This window comes from Agrilus planipennis, unplaced genomic scaffold (assembly GCF_000699045.2).
Source record: "Agrilus planipennis isolate EAB-ADULT unplaced genomic scaffold, Apla_2.0 scaffold5, whole genome shotgun sequence".
NCBI classification, from domain to species: Eukaryota; Metazoa; Arthropoda; class Insecta; order Coleoptera; family Buprestidae; genus Agrilus; species Agrilus planipennis.
The window spans coordinates 3,130,183-3,142,033 of NW_020442468.1; the positions used below are offsets into that span (position 1 = coordinate 3,130,183).

Genomic DNA, 11,851 nt, shown 5'->3' on the forward strand with positions numbered 1-11,851 from the left:
TTCTGTAAACCCCTTACAGATCCCTTTTTACCATTCTCATCAAAACTCAGTAAAACACAAACATAATATTCCAATAATTATATTATCCACATAATTTTTTGGAGGCTCTGGTATAATAATAATACATTCTATCTATTAATTTTAACAAAAAGGTAAATGCAATTTATTGAGCTACATGTATATATATTTTTGAATAATGCAAAACCTAAAACTAGAACTAATTTGGTAATAAAATAAAAGCATGCATAAAATCACTGTTTACAATTAAGTGTAGGGAAGGAAAAATAGTTTACATTCATATATTATATATAGGACATTGTGAGTACTCAATAATTTCATTGTTAAACTGTTATATTAATAGTTACATTAATCGAATATTTTCATTGTTAAACTTTTATATTAATCAAAAGAAATTAATTCAGCAGTTTGCGCGTCTTCGTTGTGATTCGATCCTTGCCCCCCTTGTGGCTGATATTGTCCTTGGGTCAGGGACAAATTCTGTAAATGTTGGGGCAAACTTTGTGGATGCCCACGTTGCTCAGGAGGCGGAATACTAGGACCAGCGTGTGGTAAACCTTGTCCTGGGTGGGGAGGCAAATTTTGTCCAGGCTGAGGCAGACCTGGACCATGCTGAGGCAAACCTGGTGGTCCAGGCTGAGGCATACCTGGCGGTCCAGATTGCGGTAAACCTTGAGGAATTTGAGGCAGACTTTGGGCAGACTGAGATAACACCTGATTGGGAAGAGGCGTGTTCTGGCCAGGTGGTGGCAAACCTTGGGATTGATTCTTCTGTAACACCCCTTGGGGAATGGCGCCAGGACCAAATCCAGGAGGCATTGATGCCATTCTCATGTTTGCATTATTCCACATAGGTTGAGGACCAGGTCCACCAGAAGCAGGCCCAGGCATATTGGGAGGTAAAGACATTTGGGGATATGAATAGTTGTAAGGAACAGAATTAGAAGGTTGGGGAGGAGGGAAGGGCTGATTGTGAGCTGGGGAGCCACTGAACGTTCCAAATTGTGAACCAACTAGGTACTGCTGCTTCTGTTGTTCTTGTCTCATTTGCATTTCGCGTTCTTGTTCCTGTATACGTTGTAAAGCCAACTGTCTTTGGTACTGGAGATATTCTTGCTTCTTCTTACGCATAATTTCCAGTTTATGGGCCATTTGTTGCTGTCTTTGACGTTCTGCTTCTTCTGCCTGTTTCCTCAATTTTTCGCGATGTTCTTCACGCAAAGCATCTAGAGCTGCGCGCGCATCCTTTACTTGAGTCAGTTTGTCCTGGAGTCGTTCGTAGTAGAGTCTTTGATCATCATGCTGCTGAATATAACGAAGCAATTGAGAATGCATGGCGGTGATGTTCATAAAAAGTGTTTGGACGCTGCTGTCACAAGCAATTGAACGACCACGGCTCGAATTGCTCTTCATTCGATTAATGAATATTTCAACTTGAGACTTGAGGGTTTCGATGAAATCGTTCAATTCTGAATCTGAGATACCATTGGTCTGCGGTTTTGAGACGTTATTTTGAACAGGGGCTGTAGCAGGAGCTGATGGGCTTGTAGCACGTTTGGTATCATTCTGTTCGGTGGTTTGACGGTTTTCCCAGTACGTACGGTCCAGATAACGAGCCAATTCTGGATTTGTTTGCTCCTCTGAAGGAGGTGACGGACTGCGTTCTTTAGGGCGAGCTTCTGAAACAACTAAAATTGGAAAGTATTAGTAATTTTTTAAGCCCAATAGCAAATTAAAAAAGTTTGTACCTTTGTTGGGAGTAAAAAGCTCAGCTGTAACTTTCATTTTTTCTTTCTCCTTTGCTTCAGCTTCAGACTGACTTAAGGCAATGGCCAAATTGAGCTCTTCTTCTTCCCGTAGTTCGTCTTCAGTTTTCCTGGGTGGCATCTATTAGTGGACAAACGTTTGTATTTTTAAATTTCATTGAATTTCATTTATTTAAATTGTATTACCTGACTCTGCTGGGCCAGTGAACTTGCCAAATACTCAGCAGGCAATTGACTATCTTCCTGTTTACCTGAATTGGTCTTGGAAGTCGCCGGTCGTGTTTCTTGGGCAAAGCATGAATCACACACCCTTACCTAAAATAAATTGTAATTAGTTTTTACCAAGCACCTCTATAAGCACAGCTACCTCTTTTTCTATGCCAAACTTTGGTAGACTGATGGTCTTTTGTGAACACTGGCCACAAAAGACTTGACCACATGCACGACAGTGATGTTTACGTTGAACCATACTAAAGGCAACCCTACAACGATGGCAAACGTCGCCATCCGCCCATGCTGGGGCGGAATCGGACATAAACATCGCGTCAGATTCACGTAATGTTGGAAACTTGTAACCGTCAGCTTTCAGTGAATTCATAAGTTCCTAAATATAATTAAATTAAAATACATTATTGATTTAATGATTGAGTAACAACTCTACTTATGACAGAATATTCAGTATTAAATATATTAGTAGGTAATTACCTTCAGGGAGTTGTGTTTAGGATTTTTTCTGAATGCAAAGTTCCACACTTGAATCAGTTCTAGAAGTTTTTGTCTTACATTTTCATGTTGAGTTTTTTTGGTCAACTCAAGAAGCATATCACAATTTGCTTTTGTAGTAAGCTCATCGTGAATAGGGGCACCTGTACAAAATTAACTTATAAAGAATAAATTACACAATAACTTTCAAAAGCATACCACAATTTTTTACCAAACTTTCTAAAACTTGTAGGGCGTAGTATGCAGTATGTGGATTTGGAGAAAACAGTTTTTTCCTTAAAGAAGTGAAAACGTATTTTGGTCTAAAAAAATTGGAAAAATTAGCATTTATGAATCGTTTGTTTACTGTTCGTATATAACTTACTGTACATCGTTTTGTCGAACTAAATCACAAATTTGCAAAATTGAAGGCCAGTCAGCTTCCATTAATAAGTTACTTGTAGCCTTATCTAACGAAAATATTCATTCATTTAGAAATAATTTACTTATTTAACAATTACAAGACTTACCTAAACATTTATCAAAGGCTGTGGATCGAAACATGATTTTTTGCTTTATTATACAAGTAAATAAGTTTAACAGAAACAACAAGTCAATAAACTAATTAAATGGAGACTTTTTAAAGTTGATTAAACTCCAAAATCCTTTATTTAAAGTAAAATTAGTCACTGCTTGACAGCTTAATGATAAAGATTACAGCTGATTTTGACGTTGCATCAAGATAATGAAAGTGAAGTTAGCCTTTAAATGGAAAAAGAGACAGGGATGTACAAGTAGTTGTTCTTACTTTTAGGATGTCCAAAAGTAGTAAAACGTTTATTAGTTAATTCTTATTTCAAACGGCAAAAATGTCCAATAAATACCGAAATGAATAAAATTTAAAAACAGAAATTTATTATGCAACCCATTAAACTCTAAAGCAAATAATTTGCCTTACACTCAGCAAAAACATGATGAGAAGTATATAATTTTCAAATATGGTACCAAATAGATACTTTCAGGCTTTAATTTACTATAATGTATAAAAATAAACGCTTATAGAATTATTGGAAGATGAAAGATATTCATTAAGCTTTGAGAAGAGATAATTCTGTAAAAAAATACGTAGTCTCATGGTTTCAACGATTTAAGTTTGGTACCACATAAAAAAGCGATCGTGAAATATAATGCTCATATTTATTTCCTCTTCTCTTTTGAGTTCAAGAGAAAATACTATGTACTGTATCATGTAATTCTATTGAATCAGTTGAACAAGGAATTATATTAAGGACTGTTAAAAAAAAACAGTTTGTTTTATTATTTTTTGTTAGATTCGAGATTTTAATTCCGATTTAACAACAGAACAATTAATTTAATTGTTAGATAAATACTTAATTAACAAGAATGACATATTTTTACAAAATTAGATTACATTACATTAGATTTTACTGCAGTCTTTAAGTAAGTGATCCTCATCGTCTACGTCTGAGTCGATGTACCCTTTACCATTTGGCAAAAGTCTAGGACAATTTTCGACTGAGTATAACATATTCGTTCTCTCCCTCTCTGCACTCAATTGTCTATTAATATTCCTGGCACGTTGCCTTTCCGTGATGGGACTATTAAATATTCCTGAATCCGGCGAATAAGGTGGTGTGGGGGGGTACAGGAACTTCATTAATTGATTTTGTTTAAACTGGGGTGAACACGGCTGGCTTATAGAACCTTGAAAACAGTTAATGAATAAACAATAATATTTTGTTAAAACTAGAACCACAAATATCATTTTGGTAGAAGCGTAACTTAACCGTTACCAAAAAATGGACCCTCTAGAAAAGTACAGACCATAAAAAAAAGAAATTGGCCTTAAGCAAAACAGCTTTTAAGTTGTAACGTAAAGTTGTATATTTTATAACAATAAAAACATTTAACAAAGGATTACAATACATCGATTACATATAAACAGATTAGGTATGCGTTTAGGGTTAGTAAAAGCCTTAGCAAAACAAAAAAGAAGTTAAAACATTTGCCACGAATAATGTATTTATATTTACGCAGTTCAAAGCTCAAAATATTTGTCGAATATGTATCTGCACAAAATATATATGAGCAATTAATTATATTATAAAGTAATTTTCTAAATAAGTCCTAGTAATTATATGAATTGTACATATAACAGCACAATTATTATTGGTACCTAAGTGTAATTTAATAGAATATATAATAATTTTTACGTTTCATCTATTGAATCTAAGACAAACTACACCCTTTAAAGCTTTTGCAGCAACAATTACGATATTTGATAAAGACCGATCGAAAAATAAAAACAAAAACTATTGCGTTTCAACATGTCCTACAGGAGGAGCAGGTGCGTCAGCGAGGGGTATTTCCTTTAAAACGCCATCTGCAAAAATGTTAGCACATTACAAAACAAAAACCAACACCAAACGAGTATCTACGTAGCTGGTGAGCATTCAGAATATCCAGTTATTGCCTATTATACTCATGTTTTACAAGATACTTTTAACTGTGTGACACAAAATAGCATTAAAGTTTAAACGATTTAGTTTTACCGCCATAAAAAGTAAATCTGCGGCTATTATTACGTCAGAGCTACAGTAAACTAAAATCCAACAATGCCAAGCAAGTTTTTGAAGCAAATGATCTAAAACAATCGAATAAGACATTTGAACTACTGAACCTACCCACAAAAAAGTGATTAAGAGTTATGATTTTATAATATTAGCGTATTTCGTGTCACTCAACGTCTTTTTACTGTCATGTATCCGATATTTGATTTTGGACTAACGTAAACATATATTCACACAAATAGGCTCACATTTGAAGCTTGAACCAACACCAGGCGACGAAATATAAGAAGTTCTTTCTTACCTTTCTCCTGCGTTTTGTAGAAACTTTCAAGTTCCGCCCCCGAACATAGTGGTGTATCCACTGCAATGGTGTTATTAAATTTCGACAAATCCACCTCGTATCCCTGTTTCTCCTTATTATAAAACACGACCGTTTCAAAACGATGTCCCCAGAGGATTTCGCTGTTAATGTAACTCGACCTGGCCTGGGTACTCTGACCGGTACTTTCGATGGTCCCTTCTAGTATCACAACGATTTCAAACCTTTCTTGCAACATATCTCTCGCGGTGAGATGATAAAGTGGAGAGTTCTCGTCGATAACGTGAACAATGGTCATCGGCCATATAAAGAAGAGGTCACCAGCACACCCATCTGCGCTAATTTCTAATTCTTCCTGATAGTAATTGAGAATCTCTCCTTCCGTTGTCGATTTTGATCTTATAAGTCTGGCCTTGATGCTGGCCCCAATTATATGACTCTTGGCCATGTCTCCTACTCTGAACATGAGACAAAGCTTGTTGTCTCTCTGACATACGACGGCATTTTTGGAGAACAGTAAAGTTTGAGTACGATGTTTCGGCCTGGACATTTTGGCAAAAACAATGCCGACCATGAGAGCCTGGATGATAACGCCAAGAATACTTTGCATAGACATGATGAACACAGCTTCTGGACATTCCTCCGTTGTCGATCTGGAACCGTAACCAATGGTATGTTGCGTTTCAATACTGAAAAGGTAACAGGACGTGAAGCCCCATATGTTGACAACGCAGGGTGTCCAATTCGATTCTCCCTGTTTGTCAGGAAGGTGTTCCGGTTCTAAATCCCCGTGGCAAAACGCTATGAGCCACCATATGAGAGCGAATATTAACCACGAAACGAAGAAACTCAGAGCAAAGCACAACAACGTCCACCGCCATTGAGTATCTACCAAAGTTGTGAAGAAGTCTTGGATGAATCTTATCCGGTCTTTGGCAGGTTTGGATTGGATTATGTTGCAGTCGCCATTTTTAAAGATCGCTCGTCTGCGAATTCGGCGGTTTCCAAGTCTTATACGATTTCTAGAAATGCGGAATAAAATATGTCTAAACAATAATTCGTGTCAAAATTTGGCATATTAATGTACCTACAGCAGTTGTTAAAGCGTCAAAGTCTAATCATTGTACAGCATCTCAATAATTTGCAAGCATATATGCACAAAATAGGAAGGTAGACTGTACAATATTAGTAATTTACTACATTTGATTTACATATTGCATATGATAAGTAATGTCTTCCGGATTTTACGTAGATAAAAAAGAAACCCATGAAGAATTGAAAGATAGTTGACAAGGAAGTAAGAAATGATTGATGATACATTCAATGGTACAAAGTATAATCCTTCCCAGTCCTTATGTATTATCCGGAAATCAAAATTAAGATTGATAAATAACAAATCAGTTTTCCTGTAGGCACTTTTACAGTTTCAGTTTTGTCCCTCTCCAAAATGGTAACCTTAACTTGGTCTAACCCAATCATCTCCTAAATCCATTCAAATTAATTATTATAAATACCTATAGTATCATGTTCATCAAAGTGCCTACCTGTCAACTCAGACAAATAAAAATGGCTGATTGACGTCATCCTATTTTGAAACAATAGGCAAACGGAACTGACGAAAGTTCTGTGCATGATGGCGAGAATTGTTGCTCCATTTATTAAACGAAAATTTAAAAATGAAACTTTATCATGTTTAATAACAATTTTCTCATTGCCAGTGACAAGTTTACCGTCAATAAAGCAGATTTACAATGTACATGAATATAGCACTCACGTTGTAAATCTTCACAGTTTCTTATCTTTCTGTAAACCCCACCAGTAATGTAAACGTCTAACTTGTAGACATTAATACGACGCTAAAATGCAACAAAACACGAGATCATATTAAAAAACAATTAGTTCGGAATTAAATGTGTAAATACAGTAAATAATACGTAACACACTGAAGGTGTTATCACGGTATAGACATTGACCCACATGATCTTGATATACATTGTACGAAGGTAGTCAAGAACAACTTTAATAAAAATGGTACACACAATTTATGTAATGACCTACCAAAAAAGAAGTTACGCAAGAAGGGCTATAAATAAATATTATATACGATACCGAGATTTTTATGGTTTTGTTATGATTTGATTGTTGTCAATATGGTTGTGGAAAATCACGAACAAAATATGCTTCTGCAGCAGATACAGATTTATTACAAAATAAACAAGAACTTCAATAATGTACAGGGTGTGAATATTACAAACTAATTGAAATCGTAATTTATTAATTTTCATTATTGTATGATACGATACCAAAGAAAAGGTAAAAGGGGGGCCTAACCCGCTTGCAATCGCTGTTTACTTTGGAAACTACAATAGATAATTCCATCGACTTAAACTTTTGGGTGGTTCTTTCCCAGCAGCTGCTAATGGTGACGAGCGGGCAGTCTTCCGGACTAGACCGGAGGCTAAAGAGGAAAACCCTCCTTTAAGGAATCATGGGAATGGATGGGTGATGGTTGAACTGAGAAAGACGAGGCGGACGAAATAAAGACTAAGTGATCTAAGGAAGTCACAGAAAGACTCGAACTAAGCTGATAAAAACCCATAATCCAACCGGTGCCCCCTCCCCCTGAATGCTGAGCAGTGGTCTAAACCTCTAGGCTATGTCGCTCTGTCGCTAGAGACTTGAAATTAGGACAACATTTAAAGATGGAATAGAGTTCGGTAACCAATAATATACCTGACTACCAGTTGATCACGCACCTCCACTTCCTCCTGTTTTGAACCAATCTTCGCATTTCTCAAAACTCGAACAACCCACGCCTTAATGATTTGGTATTTCGTCTACCTCTACCCGTCTTAACCCCTATTTCCCATCCTGAAGTCGGTAAGGAATCATGGGAATGGGTAGGTGGTGGTTGAGCTAAGAAAAATGAGGCGGACAAAATAAAGACTAAGTGATCCAGGAAGTCACAGGAAAACTTGAACAAGGGCAGATGGACTCGAAATCGAGCCGGTGTCCCCCCTGAATCCTGAGCAGTGGTCTAAACCTCTAGGCTATGTCGCTCTGTCGCTAGCGACTTGAAATTAGGACAACATTTAAAGATGATCACGCACCTCCACTTCCTCCTGTTTTGAACCAATCTTTGCATTTCTCAAAACTCGAACAACCCACACCTTAATGATTTGGTATTTGGGAACAGTAATCTAGTGTACGTCTACCTCTATCCGTCTTAACCCCTATTTCCCATCCTGAAGTGGGTGAGGAATCATGGGAATGGGTAGGTGGTGGTTGAGCTAAGAAAGATGAGGCGGACAAAATAAAGACTAAGTGTTCAAGGAAGTCACAGGAAAACTTGAACAAGGGCAGATGGACTCGGAATCGAGCCGGTGTCCCCCCTGAATGCTGAGGAGTGGTCTAAATCTCCATGCTATGTCGCTCAGTCGCTAGCGACTTCAAATTAGGACAACACTTAAACATGGGGTAGAGTTCAGTCTTTATCATCGTCAAAATACCTGAACACCGATTGACCACGCACCTCCACTACTCCATTTCCTCCTGTTTTGAACTTATCTTCGCATTTCTCAAAACTCGAACAACCCACACCTTAATGATTTGGTAATTGGGAAGAGTAATCTAGTGTACGTCTTCCTCTACCCGTCTTAACCCCTATTTCCAATTCTGAAGCCAGTGAGGAATCATGGAAATGGGTAGGTGGTAGTTGAGCTAAGAAAGATCAGGCGGATGAAATAAAGACTAAGTGATCTTAAGGAAGTCACAGAAAAACTTGAACAAGGGCAGATGGACTCGGAATCGAACCGGTGTCCCCCCCGAATGCTGTGCAGTGGTTTAAATCTCTACGCTATGTCGCTCAGTTGCTAGCACCTCCACTAATCCACTTCCTCTTGTTTTGAACCAATCTTCGCATTTCTCAAAAACTCTATCAAGCTAGGTACACCTTAGCGATTTGGTATTTGGGAACGATAATCTAGTGTACGTCTACTTTACCGGTCTGAATTCAGTGAGGAATCATGGGAATGGGTGGATGGAGGTTGAGCTGAGAAAGATGAGGCGGACGAAATAAAGACTAAGTGATTGAAGCTAGTAACAGAAAACTTGAACCAGGGCAGATGGACCCAGAATCGAACAGGTGCCCCCCCCCTCCGAATGCTGAGCAGTGGTCTGAATCTCTACGCTATGTCGCTCAGTCGTTAGCGACTTAAAATTAGGACAACATTTAAAGATGGAATAGAGTTCGGTCATTTTCATCATCAAAGTGCCTCAATACCGGTTGATCATGCATCTTCACTTCTTCCTGTTTTCTTAGCATTTCTCAAAAACTCTAACAAACTAGGTACACCTTAACAATTTGGTATTTGGGAACAGTAATCTAGTGTACGCCTACCTCTACCCGTCTTAACTCCCATTTACCATCCTGAAATCAGTGAGGAATCATATATAAGGGCTCTGCTACACTCATAACTTTTTTTAAATAAACGCAAAGCTCCATTTGCATGATGGTCTCCACAAAAACAGGTTTAGGCATATTTTTTTCAGTATTATTGCGATAGCCTGGTGTGGGCTAATTGCGGGAGTCCTTCACCACATTCTGTAAGAGTGGTATCCATTCTATACTCTACCCTAACTTCAAGTTTTTCTCTTTCTATCCTATTCACTTACATTCTTATCTCACTTCATACGTTATCCTTGTATTACTCTCATGATAATTCCTTACTTATTTATCATACCTCAATAATGTCCCATCAAATATTTCGTATTCATCCAAGGTAAGGTTTTGAGAAGCAGAATGAAATCCAAATCCGAAAAAGACCATTTCGAGAAAACCTACCTCGAAATAGAACCCCACTAAAATATAGAATTTTAAGTAGGTACAGTTTTCCAAACTACCCCGCCTTATTTTTGCCCATGGGACCCTCACGAAAATGCGTCAACTTGCACAGCTTTATAAAATACCACTCTTCCTCCCTTATTTCCAAAATTTTCAGTCCGAAAATCTAACATAATCTACCCAAATACCTACTGTGTGAAAATGAAATAGTGTCTTTTATTAAAACCTCCCTTCGAGAATTATTATATATATTTTTTCATGTTCAGATGTTTTGTTAACATACGTACATGCAAATGGCGGTCACTGTCAACAAGTCCCCATAATATGGCGCTAATTGGTGTTGATTACGTCAAAATTCAATGTCTTTAAGGAACGGAGTACTAATTGTGCTAACTTATTAGTTATTATCACATTTTATTAGTAACTAATATGTACATGAGTAAATATTAACTGCGTAACTATTATACAAACTGATATTACCTTGATATAAAATAACCAAAAAGGCAGTACCTATATTTAAAAATGCAAAAATAAAATGGCGAAGCTTTGAAATTCAGTTTTATAATTGTTTAATGTTCAAAATGTATTCTGAAGTATTTAAATTATTTATTATTAAGTATATAATAGAATTTGAACATTTTCTAAATATTATCTTTCGCGTGGGATTGCACACAATACAAAATATAATATCTAATTAATTGTAAGTAGAAATGATAAGAAAACAATTAAATTTATCATTTTATCAATCACTTATAATTAGTGTTACGGTCGGCTTTTTTCACAAAAATTTTCTACTTCAAAGCGTAGAGTAGAATAGTAGGTAACAATTGTTTAAATTACATAAGGATAATTAAGATCTTATAATGTTTGTAGCCTTGAAAAAGTCTTATTAGTAAAATAAGGCGAAACGTTGGCTATCTTCGCATGTTCCTAAAAACAGAACAACCCCTATTCTTAACTATTTGCAAACAGTAATCGAATCTAGGTATACCTCTACCCCTCCTAACTTCCGTTTCTACCTCTAATATGTCTCTGACTAAACCTTCATGCCTGAGATTGTGTCCTACTAACCTATCTCGCCTATTTCTTATTCACTTCAAATAGAGTCCTCTGTTCTCTTACTCTTTCTAATACCTCTTTATTTCTAACCTTCTCTATCCACGGTATCCTCAACCCTATTTGACATTTGATTTTTATTTACAAGATACAAGGGGATGATTGATAAATAATTCTAATCTGAAGGTATTAGAAAACTGTTATAAGTATAAGGAGATATATCTACCAAATATTAGCTCCTCTAGGTGACCTTATCAGGGAGATTTATGATTTAATTGTCTACACATTTTTTTGTTAATTTATTGTCTACTTTGCATAACCTTGTTCGTCATTAACTACTATAATTTTTTTACATTTTTGTTAATTCGGTTAAATATTAGATAGTTTCATAAAAAGGAAAATATGAATTAGGGTTGTTACATATTTATTTGTATTTTCAAACTAAGCTTTCTACATGCTGAAGTATTTACAATATTAAAATAATATAAATGTATTAAAAGGCATAATGTACCTATACATACACAAAAAAATATTTTTGATGAACCTACGAACTTAT

The 11,851-nt window shown here is 36.3% G+C and overlaps 2 protein-coding genes across 5 annotated transcripts in view; both read right to left on the reverse strand.

Annotated features, from left to right (window-relative positions):
- Window positions 1-63: 63 nt before the first annotated feature.
- On the reverse strand, window positions 64-3,210 carry LOC108736167 (hepatocyte growth factor-regulated tyrosine kinase substrate). The gene is made up of 8 exons (XM_018468494.2): window positions 3,017-3,210; window positions 2,872-2,956; window positions 2,706-2,809; window positions 2,490-2,650; window positions 2,152-2,388; window positions 1,971-2,099; window positions 1,767-1,905; window positions 64-1,706 (listed from the first exon to the last, which is right to left on the reverse strand). Exons 1-8 carry the CDS (start codon window positions 3,048-3,050, stop codon window positions 400-402), a joined length of 2,196 nt encoding a protein of 731 aa, XP_018323996.1. The 5' UTR covers window positions 3,051-3,210; the 3' UTR covers window positions 64-399.
- A 602-nt stretch (window positions 3,211-3,812) lies between these two features.
- Window positions 3,813-11,851, reverse strand: part of LOC108736176 (G protein-activated inward rectifier potassium channel 3) — a 14,460-nt gene continuing 6,421 nt past the window's right edge. For 2 of the 4 annotated variants that reach the window (XM_025981378.1, XM_025981379.1), the window contains 2 exons: window positions 5,379-6,418; window positions 3,817-4,211 (listed from right to left, as the gene is read on the reverse strand). In XM_025981378.1, coding sequence (XP_025837163.1) covers window positions 3,925-4,211; window positions 5,379-6,418 — 1,327 coding nt within the window. In that variant the 3' untranslated portion in view covers window positions 3,817-3,924. Of the gene's footprint in view, window positions 4,212-4,710; window positions 4,891-5,378; window positions 6,419-11,851 lie in introns of those variants that run through there. The other 2 variants (XM_025981376.1, XM_025981377.1) reach the window with 2 other exon arrangements.